General features: G+C 52.7%; 1 protein-coding gene across 1 annotated transcript; it reads left to right on the top strand.

Annotated features, from left to right (window-relative positions):
* Positions 1-6,275: 6,275 nt before the first annotated feature.
* On the top strand, positions 6,276-9,824 carry KBTBD13 (kelch repeat and BTB domain containing 13). Its single transcript, XM_070404163.1, has one exon. The coding sequence runs from the start codon at positions 6,276-6,278 to the stop codon at positions 7,650-7,652; it is 1,377 nt and encodes a 458-aa protein (XP_070260264.1). The 3' UTR covers positions 7,653-9,824.
* The last annotated feature ends 1,920 nt before the right edge of the window (positions 9,825-11,744 follow it).

Here is an 11,744-nt window from a genome sequence, read left to right as displayed (position 1 = left end):
TGCCACGGTGGCTCAGTGGTTGAGTGTAGACCCATTAATTATTCCTGGTCAGGGCACATGCCAAGGTTGCAGGCTTGATCCCCAGTAGTGGGCGTGTAGGAGGCAGCTAATCAATGATTATCATCATCAATGTTTCTCTCTCTCTCTCCCTCTCTGAAATCTAAAAATATATTTAAAAATAATAATAATTCTGGGATTGGTGGAGCCTGTGGGGGTCACCTGTCATTCCCCTTGGCACCCAGGGTAAATCTGGTCATGCGAGAGACAGGGCAAAGGGCCCACATGGGGGACCCAGACGCTTAGGATCTATGCCAGCTCCTTCACTGGGTGACCTTAGGCAAGTAACCTTTCTTTGGGCCTTTTACCCCTATCTATAATACTAAAAAGGGGGGAAATAAATTCCAAATTCCATGATGTGATTTAGGCCTAATTGAGAGTGACAGAATCAGCCCTGGGCTCCAGGCCTGAGTATTTTGTAAAATTCTGTCGGGACTCTTTGGAATACACTGCAGGCTAGAGTGGGGAATGGGATGAGTGTCTCAGTGAGAGCACTGCAGCGTTTCTCTCCCCAACCCCTACCTCCCCACCACCACCACCACCCCAGCTGATCTACCCACCATGTACAAGAGAAATCATAAACCCAGGTCAGCAGGCAAGGGGAGGGGGGTCAGAACCTGCTGGTAATAACTCCTCAGCCAAGAAGGAAAATTATTTCCAGGACAGGACATAAATACTGACTCAGCTTAATTGTGTTTCTGGGAGCTGGTGGTAAACCAGCTGTGTTATTAAGGCTCCAAGGTGTTGGAAGAAATGTGTTTAGATTACACCCTCAGGCCAGAATTCCTCGCAGAGCTAATGGCCAAGGGTGTTCCTGAGTTTTAGGAGGAGAAAAAGTGGGAGCCAAGTTCCAGGCACATCCCTGGGCTGTGGGGACAGGCTGGTTCTGCATGGGGTCTGTGGGAAGAGACACCAGTCTCACGGGGGGCTGCCAGAGCGAGGGCAAGCTGTGGACACCTACAGACCCAACTAGGTGTACATCTGGGCTCTGCTACTTCCCTGCCTGTGTGAGGCGGGCGTTGTTATTTTCCTTATCTCTAAACCTCGGATCAAAAGTAGGTGGGATCTGCAAGGAGGCATGTTTAGCTCAGTGTGAGGGTGAGCTCTAACCATCTGAAGCCCCCCAACATTGAAGGCAACCAAGGAGTAACCACTTCAAGGAGGCATTGTAGAGGAGACTCCACCATGACTCGAAGGATCAGAGGAGATGATCCTTAATTCCCTTCCAGTTCAGAGATTATTTGAACCAGTTGCCAGCTGGTTAGTCAGGCCCTTAGCTGTGACTGCTAAGGGCCAAAGTCAGCCCCTCCTCTGAGGCGTGGGAGGAAAACTGTGCAGACCTCACAACCGCAACCAGTCCCTTTCCTCATCCTCACGCTCCTTATCTGTAGGCTGCTTGTCCAGCACCCGCAAGTGCCAGTGTGGACTGCAAAGCCCTTCGGAATAACCACCTACTGTCAGACCCTGGAATAAGCTCCTTTGCCCTTCTGAGCCTCCATTCCTCATCTTTAAAATAGGGGTAATATTAAGGAGTAGCTGAGATAACATGGAAGAGTCCCACCCAGAGGTCGGCTCATGGCCCAAAAAAGCAAATGATAGTTCCCTCTACTCCCTCTGACATGCATAGCACATACTTCTCACCCATCTTCCCAAAAGCCAAACTGTTTAGTGACCAGAGGTTTGGACCTCAGGTCAAGAGAGAGGTTATTCTGCGAGAACAAGGAGCCCAACCCTCTTCGAGATTCTTACAGGAGGCCCTCACGTACCCAAAATGCAGAGGATGTGGCACCCAGCCCAGCAGCGGGCATGTACCAGTAGCAGGTGCTCAAGAGATGTCTCTGGAGGGGATGAGTGGGGCATGTACAGGTCTAGACAGGTAGGGCCAGAGAGGATTTCTGGATGCCTGGTCCTACCCTTGCCATCCACCCCTCAGGAGCCATTCCACATAAAGCTAAGCTTTCAAGACCCTGTTGTGATGTCACGGCCTTCTCCGGAGGCCCAATATGACAACCTCTCCTGTGGTTGTGCAATGATAAATCCAGATGTCAAAGCCAAACAGACCGTAGAAATCAGATCCAAAGTTCCATTTCCCAGATGAAGAACTGAGGCCCAGAGAGGGTTGGGTAGCTTTTGCAAATCAGTGATAGTCCCAGCATCAGAGCCTGGCAGTCATACTGATCCCTAGTCCAGTGTTTTCACTTCGTCAGGTCCAGGCAAGCTCCTCACTCCCCTGTGTGTAGAAATACCACCAGGGGCAGCAAAGGCCAGGGGTCCCCCATCGGACTGTGGGGGCGCCTCCCAGGGCAAGGGCTGTGTCTCCTCCATCAGACTGGAGGCTCTCCTAGGATGGAGTTGTGTCTCCTCCATCAGACTGGAGACTCCTACTTAGGTTAGGGCCCAGGATTCCACTTAACAGACCCCTTACTGTGGGCCAATCATTCTGCAGAGACAAAAAAGGCTGGGTGTATGCTCTAGAAAGGCTCAGAACGTCTGACACACAGCCCCTTTCATTTCCCCCACCTCCAACCTTGCACAGCATTAGGGGTGCAAAGTGGAGAAGGAGGTTGGTGTGAGGTCAGGCAGGGCCTGGGAACTCCGTGGGCTGCCCACAGCCAGGATAGTTCCTGTCCTCTCCAAGTCCCAGAGGGATGCTCACTGTCTGGGAGGAGGAAACTCACCAGCTGCAGACAACACCCCACTGGGGTCTTGGGGCAGAGCCAAAGGCCTGATCCTCAGCCCAGCCTCAGAACCACGACTCCCACCTTGGGTGAACCCCTCCCTACTGCCTGGCTCTGAAGGGTGGGAGCTGGTGTGTGCACCAGTGTCCCAACCCTCTCAAGCCAGGGCTGGACTTGGGGAAAAGTGAGATTGGGAGCAAGCTTCAGCCAGGAGGGATTTGCTCTCCTATCCCCCAAGCTCTCAGGAGAGGTCCAGGCAATGGCTCCATCTGGTTGTGTCTGCCAGTTACCAGGTCCCTGAAACAGGCCATTTGGGAGGAAACTGTGGCCCTTTGGGGGTCAGCCTCTTCTCAACCTCACCTCTTAGCTTGAGCCTGGAGACAGCAGTTTCTCTCCTCTGAGGTAAGACTAGTAGTGCTGGTGAGCAGAGGCAGCTGGGCTGGGACCTGGGATCAGCGGACAGGGTTCAATCCAGTCCCACATCTTTGTTCATAATCAAGGAAAAGCCCATTTCATCTCTGGGCCTCCCTTTCCTCATCTGTGAAATGGGAATAGTCAGATACCCACCTCCTACTCCTGAGCCCACTAGCAAGGACAGTTAAGACGGCATTGCAGTCTATTTTCTTCCAGTGGGAGATTGTCACAACTGTTCCCTGTAAGCCAATGACTGGCCTCAGGGAAGGAAAGAAGCTGGCAGAGGGCCTGGGATAGTATTATGGGGACTCCTGCCCACCCCCTCCAACTCCACTTCCTCTTCCTGTCTGGTCCCTAGGGCAGAGAATCTGGGATATTTCTGGCTGCCTCCTCCAGGCCTTTGGCTTCCCAGGCTCACCAAGTGGTCCCCACATCCCAGACCTGCTTTGATGTAGTGAACTGGGTGGCAGTTCCCTGGCAGGGGAGGCACATTTGTGTTGGGTCTGCAGATTCATACGTGAGGGTCTGTGCATGCTTGTGTCCTGGGGGAAGGGAGATTCTCCTGCCCCCTCCCAACTCCGACTTGGTCACTGTGAGCCTCTCCATCCTCCTGAAGTAGTCCTGCAGTTGAACATCTCCAGAATGGCAGATTTCATCCTACACAGGTCTGGGCCTCAGTTTCCCCACCAGTAGAATGAGGTGGCAGAAGAAAAGAATCACTAAGCTCCCTTCTAACTGACATTTTGGGACCCAGAGTCTTAGGTAGTCACGCAAGAAAGTTCAGTGCAGGGGGAAAACTACCCCAAGGTTGGGCAGCAGGAGGCCTGGGACTGTCTGCCCCAAGCTAAATGACCCTGGGCAATTCTCTTTCTGATCTTCTACTATAAATAAAGGTGTTGAACCATATGAGCCTTAAGTTCCTTCCAATTGTGACCGCCTGGCCCAGCATTTGTAGTAGAGAGAGACAGCAGGCACAGGGGTTAGGGGCACATGCTCTAGAGTCAGACTGGCTGCACTCCAGTCCTAGCTCTGCCACTTTCCAGCCATGTGACCTTGAGCATGTGACAACCTCTTAGCCTTAGTCTCCTGATCTATGAAGTGGGGCCATTAATAATATGTAACTGCCAGGCTGGAGTGACTCAGTGGTTGAGTGTCAACCTATGAACCCGGTCAGGGCACATGCCTGGGTTGTGGGCTCGATCCCCAGTGGGAGACGTGCAGGAGGCAGCCGATCGATGATTCTCTTTCATCACTGATGTTTCTCTCTCTCCCTCTCCCTTTCTCTCTGAAATCAATAAAAATAAAAATGTCTAAGTCATAGTGTTGCTATAAGCAATCTATATATATAAAAGCCTAAGCGACCATCGCAACTGAACGGACGACCGAACAGGCTGTGTGGGGCGACCAGGCCGGCAGGGGGGTTAGTGAGGGGCGACCAAATGACCGAGCAGCAGGCTGCTTGGGGTGACCAGGCCAGCAGGAGGGTTAGCGAGGGGCGACCAAACGACGGAGCAGCAGGCTTCGTGGGGCGACCAGACCTGCGGGGTGGGGGGGGCAGTTGGGGGTGACCAGGCCGGCGGGGTGGGCAGTTAGGGGTGATCAGGCAGGCCGGCAGGTGAGCAGTTAGGAGCCAGTGGTCCTGGATTGTGAGAGCGATGTCCGACTGCCAGCAGGGGCAGTCCCCTGAGGGGTCCCGGATTGGAGAGGGTACAGGCTGGGCTGCCGGACCACCCCTCCATGCACGAATTTCGTGCACCGGGCTTCTAGTAAGTAGATAATACCTATTAAATGAGGGAAAATAATAGCATTTACTCATAGGATTGTTACAATAATTATAGGAATTAAAGTGCTTACAAAAGTGTCTGACAGTGCAATTTAAGCGTTAACTGTTATTATTTCAAGAAGCCCTTCTTCTTCTCACCCAGAGATATACTATCAGCAGCCCCGCTTTCCTTTTCCTAAGGTTTAAAGACACAGAAGTGGAGGAATCCTGGCAAGTGGGAATAGACATCAGCTTCCCATTCTCATCCCAAGTCAGGAAGTACTTCCACATTCAGGGGCTTTTTGGATACGTGCTACCCTCCCATTTTTACAGAGAAGAAAATCCAAGCTCAAAATGAGATTGGACCAAGCCAGAGTCAGGGCCCAGACCAAGTTAGCCCTTTGCTCCAGACCCCAGCCTGGCTCACTCTATTTGTCCCACCTCTGCCTCTTCCCTCCAGTGCCCAGGTACTCCCCGTGTCCACCAGCCGATGGTGTGGGCTAGGTATTAATCCTGTCCTTGCTTCTTCCCAGTTGAATGACCCTGAACAAGTCACGTAATAGTCTCTGAACCTTATTCTGAACACTACAGATATTGCTCCAATTATCCGAAAGTAGAGCGTTCCTACAAAACCTTTTGTAAATCGAAATAGCCTAAAAGCGAAGAAGCAATTATCTTGCTAATGGATGCAGAAAACAAATGGATAAAGCAGAGATGCTCACAGACACAGTTCAGAGTTATGGCGGTTTGCTATTGAGATGCTGAGTGTCATTCCCAGGGAAGGAGCTTGGAGGGGCCACTCTCACTGCTGCTCCGGGTACAAGCTGCTCCTACAAGGACTGGTGACAAAACAGTGAACGCTATGTTTGCTTTTCAGATATTCTTTTAGTGAAAACAGAGAGTGATGTGAGTCTTTCAAGAAAGCCAAGTGGCATAAAGCAAACTTTTAAAAAGCAGCGGCTACCTGCACCACGAAAGAGGTGTTATTAGCCCCATTTTGAGGAAACAGAGGGTCGGAGAGTGAGGGTACGTGCCTACAGAAGAGCATGCCGCTGGGTTAGTGCGGGTTAAGTGGGATATCTCTGTAAGCACCCCTCACGGTGCCCAGCATGTGGGTCGGTGCTCGGTATATGGTCACTATTATCATTCTCGGGCGGGACTGGGTGACCGTGCAGGTCTCTGATGCCCTCTGGGCCCAGGGCCCTACAACCTGCCAGCCACCACATCACATGAGCCAGACTATCTTTAGCCAGGGATATATTTATATCCCGGGGAAGTGTTTTTCCGCTGCTAGGGGGAAGCCCCGGAGTCCGTGGCCGCTGCATCCAGGCCCCCCGCGGCAGCCCCCCGCCCTCCGGCTCGCCATGCTTCCAAGTCCGCAGGTCCCGGTGCAGGTGTGGGTGGGCGGCCAGCTCTTCCAGGCCGACCGGGCCCTGCTGGTGGAGCACTGCGGCTTCTTCCGCGGCCTCTTCCGCTCGGGCATGCGGGAGGCGCGCGCGGCCGAGGTGCGCCTGGGCGCGCTGAGCCCCGGCGGCTTCCGCACCACGCTGCGGGTGCTGCGCGGCGAGCGGCCGGCGCTGGAGGCCGCCGACGACCTGCTGCAGGCCGTGGAGTGCGCCGCCTTCCTGCAGGCGCCGGCGCTGGCGCGCTTCCTGGAGCACAGCCTCACGTCCGACAACTGCGCGCTGCTGTGCGACGCGGCCGCCGCCTTCGGCCTGCGGGACGTGTTCCACGGCGCCGCGCTCTTCATCCGCGACGGCGCGCGCGAGCTGGCGGCCGAGCTGGCGCTGCCCGAGGCCCGCGCCTACGTGGCGGCGCTGCGGCCCAGCAGCTACGTGGCCGTGAGCACGCACACGCCCGCGCCCGGCTTCCTGGAGGACGAGTCGCGCACGGTGTGTTACTTGGACGAGGAGGAGAACGCGTGGCGCACGCTCGCCGCGCTGCCCCTGGAGGCCAGCACGCTGCTGGCGGGGGTGGCCACGCTGGGCAACAAGCTCTACATCGTGGGGGGCGTGCGGGGCGCCAGTAAGGAGGTGGTGGAACTGGGCTTCTGCTACGACCCCGACGGCGGCACGTGGTGCGAGTTCCCCAGCCCGCACCAGCCGCGCTACGACACCGCGCTGGCCGGCTTCGATGGCCGCCTCTACGCCATCGGGGGCGAGTTCCAGAGGACGGCCATGAGCTCCGTGGAGCGCTACGACCCGGCCACGGGCCGCTGGAGCTTCGTGGCAGACCTGCCGCAGCCGGCTGCCGGCGTGCCCTGCGCCCAGGCGCGCGGTCGCCTCTTCGTGTGTCTGTGGCGGCCGGCGGACACCACGGCTGTTGTGGAGTACACCGTGCGGACCGACGCGTGGCTGCCGGTGGCCGACCTGCAGCGCCCGCAGAGCTACGGCCACTTCATGGTGGCCCACCGGGACAGCCTCTACGTGGTGCGCAACGGACCGTCGGATGACTTCCTGCACTGCGCCATCGACTGCCTCAACCTGGCCACGGGCCAGTGGACGGCGCTGCCCGGCCAGTTTGTCAACAGCAAGGGAGCCCTCTTTACGGCGGTAGTACGCGGCGACACCGTCTATACTGTCAACCGCATGTTCACGCTGCTCTATGCCATCGAGGGCAGCACCTGGCGGCTGCTCAGGGAAAAGGCGGGCTTCCCACGGCCCGGCTCTTTGCAAACCTTTCTCCTGAGGCTGCCTCATGGTGCTCCGGGGCCTGTGGCCTTGACAACGCCTGAACTGTGACTCCTGGGCCGGGCTTTAGGAGGGGACGACCTCCTGAGTCTTCCCTGAGCTATGGCTGAGTCTACGAGGCTGGCCTTAGTTTGGTAGGGAACTTAACTCTCTCTGGTTGCTATGTCTGAATCTCATGTCTTTTGGTGGTGTGAACATGTCCAAGAAACTCAGGGAGCAATGCTGGGGTTTGAGCCCTCAAATTATTTGAGCTTTTCTGAGAGCTGGAGGTCACAATGTCAGTGGAAAGGGTAGGGGGGTGGGATTTCTATCATCTAGGCTTGTAGGTGAATGGGCCAGTAATTGAGCATGGTTAGGAGTGGGTTAAACTGCCAATCACTAGGCAAGAATTAGGCAACTACTGTGGGCCCTGCATAGTGCTTGCCCTAATGTAATCTGTAGTTGCCCGACGGGGGGCGGGGGGTCCACAAAGCTTAGAATTTCATCCAGAACAACTCATCTTAACAGAACATTTACAGGACAACAAAAGGCTTACACGTACTTGTCTTGGTCCACAAAGGGTTGAAGGCAATGTGCAAAAACAAAACAAACGCCTTCTACCACCACCCCCCCCCCCACCCCCATACACAATATATATAAAACAAAGTACCGAGGAAATCAGGGCAAAGGAAAATGGGGAGCGGAAAAGGACCTAACTCCAGGAAGGAGGGTATACTAACTCTATGAGGAAGATATGCAGGATAATTAGCTGATGAAAGGGGAGGTTCATCTGGTGGAGACAAGGAGAGCTCAGGAGAGGAGAGATGGGGAGAAGGCTTAAGCAAATGGGAAGAGTCTCTGTGAGCCCAGGCTTTAAGGCAGAGCAGCTACGGATGGAGGCAGTCCAGGAGGGGGCAAGGCTGGGCTGGCTTATAGAGACAGTAACTGAACTGAGCCTGGAGTGAGACCTATAAGGAAAAAAGGGGTTCTCACACCCCTTATGGGGTGTGACCCTGCAGGGGAGACCCCAGTTGGAAGCCCTTGTCCACTCCCTTTTTACCGCCACCACAGGGGCAGTGGGTTATTAACTTCCATGATTACAGGTCACTCAATGTATGAGCCAATCCTGGCAGGTCTGATGGCCTCATCTTAACCTTCCCCCACATTCTACAGGTTAATTCTGTCTTCCAGCCTCTGCTCCTGCTGTTCCCTGGGCTTGGAATGCCTTTCCTCTTCTTCTCTTTCTGTCGGCTCTGTGCTCACTTCCTCTGTGCAGGGTTGGCTGTTACTGACCTTAGCTGCCTACATTGCTTACTGGACCCCTGACTGACATCATTCTCTGTGTGTGTGTGTTTGCACGTGTGTGTGCAGCCACACAAGTATGCGGATAGCAAGGGTAGAGATCCCATAGTGCTGTCAGTTGAGCTGGGCACTTTCCTACCTACAAAATAATATGATGAGGTCCTGACAGGCTATAGAGGCCACTAGTTAGGGACCCGGTGTTAGATGAAGACTCTTGTCCCTCCTTTAGAGTACCCCACCCTGGCTCCTGGTCAGATTCCCACTCCAGTCCTCCATCCTTTCCATGCCCCTGGGTAGACTTCTCTGCGTGGTCCTGAAAGGTCTCCATCCTCCAGGACCCGAGGCCCATGGAAAATCCTGGCCTCATCACAAGTGGAGAATGCAGCATCAGCGTGGCACCTCCTGGACATGGAGTCTAGTATTGGAGCTGCCCTACCTACCTTTCCCCTGATCTGTCCCAAGCCTTGGAGAATGCAGCCCTCAGAAGCCTGGGACCTTCTAGCCCTGGAGTAGCCTAATGTGATGAGTCACAACAATGAATCCTGACTTTTGCATCCTATGAATGATGTGTGAAGTCCTTTCATGTCCCTCTTCCCACTGCAGCCCTACCTCAGTCTTGGAGTGGGTGCCTTCTCCCTGTGGCAGAAGAGATATGTGAGGCTCAGAGGCAGGTTGCCTGGCCCAAAGCCACTGGCCCATGCCAAAGTATGGCAGAGTCCTCATTTTGGGGTTTTGTCAAAGCATAACTTTTATCCAAGATTTATTTAACTCTCGTAAGGGAACCAGAGGAATTGTAAAGCTGGTTTATCAAAGGAGCATTTGAAATACAGAGATTTGTATATTTAGTTGGGAAAGACATACTGAAATAAGTTTGCGAAGGTAAGAAATGAAGCTGATTAATGTCTTACAGGGCAATAAAACCATAAATTTTGTGGTTCTCAACTGGACTAAAATCCTTTGCATCTTCACATACATGCATATATCTATTTGTACATGAAATCACATAGTAGCATGTAAGTTCTCAAAATCAGGACACCGATCAGTAATAAACTATAAAAACAAAGGTATATTCCCCTAGAGAATTGCGTAACTCTTAGCTCTCCAATTCTGCCCAGAAAGACATTGAAAGGACACGCAGTCCTCCTTTTGCCTACTTAGCAACATAGTGATCTCTGCTCAGTCGGAGGCTGACCATCCTGAGACTTGCAATCTCAAGATCTATCAGCTCATTTGCTCTCAATCCACAGAGCTTTGTGTTGGTCAGCTTTTGCAGCTGGTTGCATGGACCAGCCCAGATGGGGCCTGCTGGCTCCTGAGACTTGGTTGTTCCTTGATCCGGAGCAGCCCTCTCTGGGATGTCTTTTGTGCATAGTAATAATGCAATGTTTACAGCTTTCCCACAGTGGACTTATTTAAGCTTTGTAAGAATTTTAAGTGATAGACATCTCAGCAACACTCCTACTACCTTCTTAAAGAAGAAGGAAGAAAAATAACCCAAAACACCGAAAGGTTATGAGATTGAAAGAGGCACAACTAGGAAGTAGGGGAGCCCAGCTCTGAACCCAGGACCACATGCTTATTTTCTGTTGTTGCCTCCTTGCTTGGCTGACATTCTAAGATGGACAGGGTGTTTCTGCCTGTCTCCTTAGCACTCCCCTCCATTACCTTCTCTCAGCACCTCTACTTCTTGTAGTTCATCTATTTTCCTGGACCCAGCCCTTTTCCTCCTCTTCCAATAGGAAAATTAACTGTCCTGGGTTCTTCTGCCTTAGGATCTAGCTAGGAGACTACTGGCCCACTTCCCAAGAGTGTTAATGACTGGTTGAGGCCCTGGGGGTGTTTGCACTTTCACAGATACTCCCTCGGAAGTTTTCATAACTCAGCCCATCGTCTTCTCTGGCCTCAAAGGTCAGACTCCGTTGTTCCTCCCACAACCCAACATGCTTGGCAAGGATTGTAACCGTGCCTGGTTTGCAGGTAAGGAAATCTCTCTGTCCCAGCCCAGAGGCCCACTGTGAGAAATCTGTCATTCCAGAGAGATTTATATGTGGCACGCGCACACGCACGCGCACAATACAGCAAGAAGCATTTTCCTGAACCTCCATGTCAGCCCTGCAGCCTGACTCCCTGGAGCTCTCTCCAGTTGTCCACATACACTCTCCTTGACCCTGAGAGTTAGTGTCTGGATGTCCTGCACCCCAAGCTTTCCTCTCCCTGGAAATTATCCTGTTCTATATTTGCCAATATTATCACTGATAAGGGTTTAATCTCCTACATTTATAGGGAACTCATACAACTCAACAAAAGGAAGATACACAATCCAATCAAAAAATGGGCAAAGGACCTAAATAGACACCTTTCAAAAGAGGACATTCAGAAAGCCAAGAGACATATGAAAACATGCTCAAAGTCACTAATCATCCGAGAGATGCAAATCAAAACAACAATGAGGTACCATCTCACACCTGTCAGAATGGCTATCATCAACAAATCAACAAACGACAAGTGCTGGAGAGGATGTGGAGAAAAAGGAACACTCGTGCACTGCTGGTGGGAATGCAGACTGGTGCAGCCACTCTGGAAGACAGTATGGAGTTTCCTCAAAAAACTAAAAATGGAACTCCCATTTGACCCTGTGATCCCACTTCTAGGAATATATCCGAAGAAACCAGAAACACCAATCAGAAAGGATCTATGCATCCCTATGTTCATAGCAGCACAATTCACCATAGCTAAGATCTGGAAACAGCCTAAGTGCCCATCAGTAGATGAATGGATTAGAAAACTGTGGCACATCTACACGATGGAATACTATGCTGCTCTAAAAAAGAAGGAACTCTTACCATTTGCAACAGCATGGTT

This window comes from Myotis yumanensis, unplaced genomic scaffold (assembly GCF_028538775.1).
Source record: "Myotis yumanensis isolate MYYU_CA2020_CCGP unplaced genomic scaffold, mMyoYum1.0.hap1 SCAF_1, whole genome shotgun sequence".
In the NCBI taxonomy this organism is placed as follows: domain Eukaryota; kingdom Metazoa; phylum Chordata; class Mammalia; order Chiroptera; family Vespertilionidae; genus Myotis; species Myotis yumanensis.
Note: the sequence above shows the minus strand (reverse complement) of the source record. Positions and strands in the feature narration are given on the sequence as shown.

Coding starts and splice junctions, on each gene's coding strand:
- KBTBD13 (XM_070404163.1), top strand. CDS start 6,276: ATGCTTCCAAGTCCGCAGGTCCCGGTGCAGGTGTGGGTGGGCGGCCAG.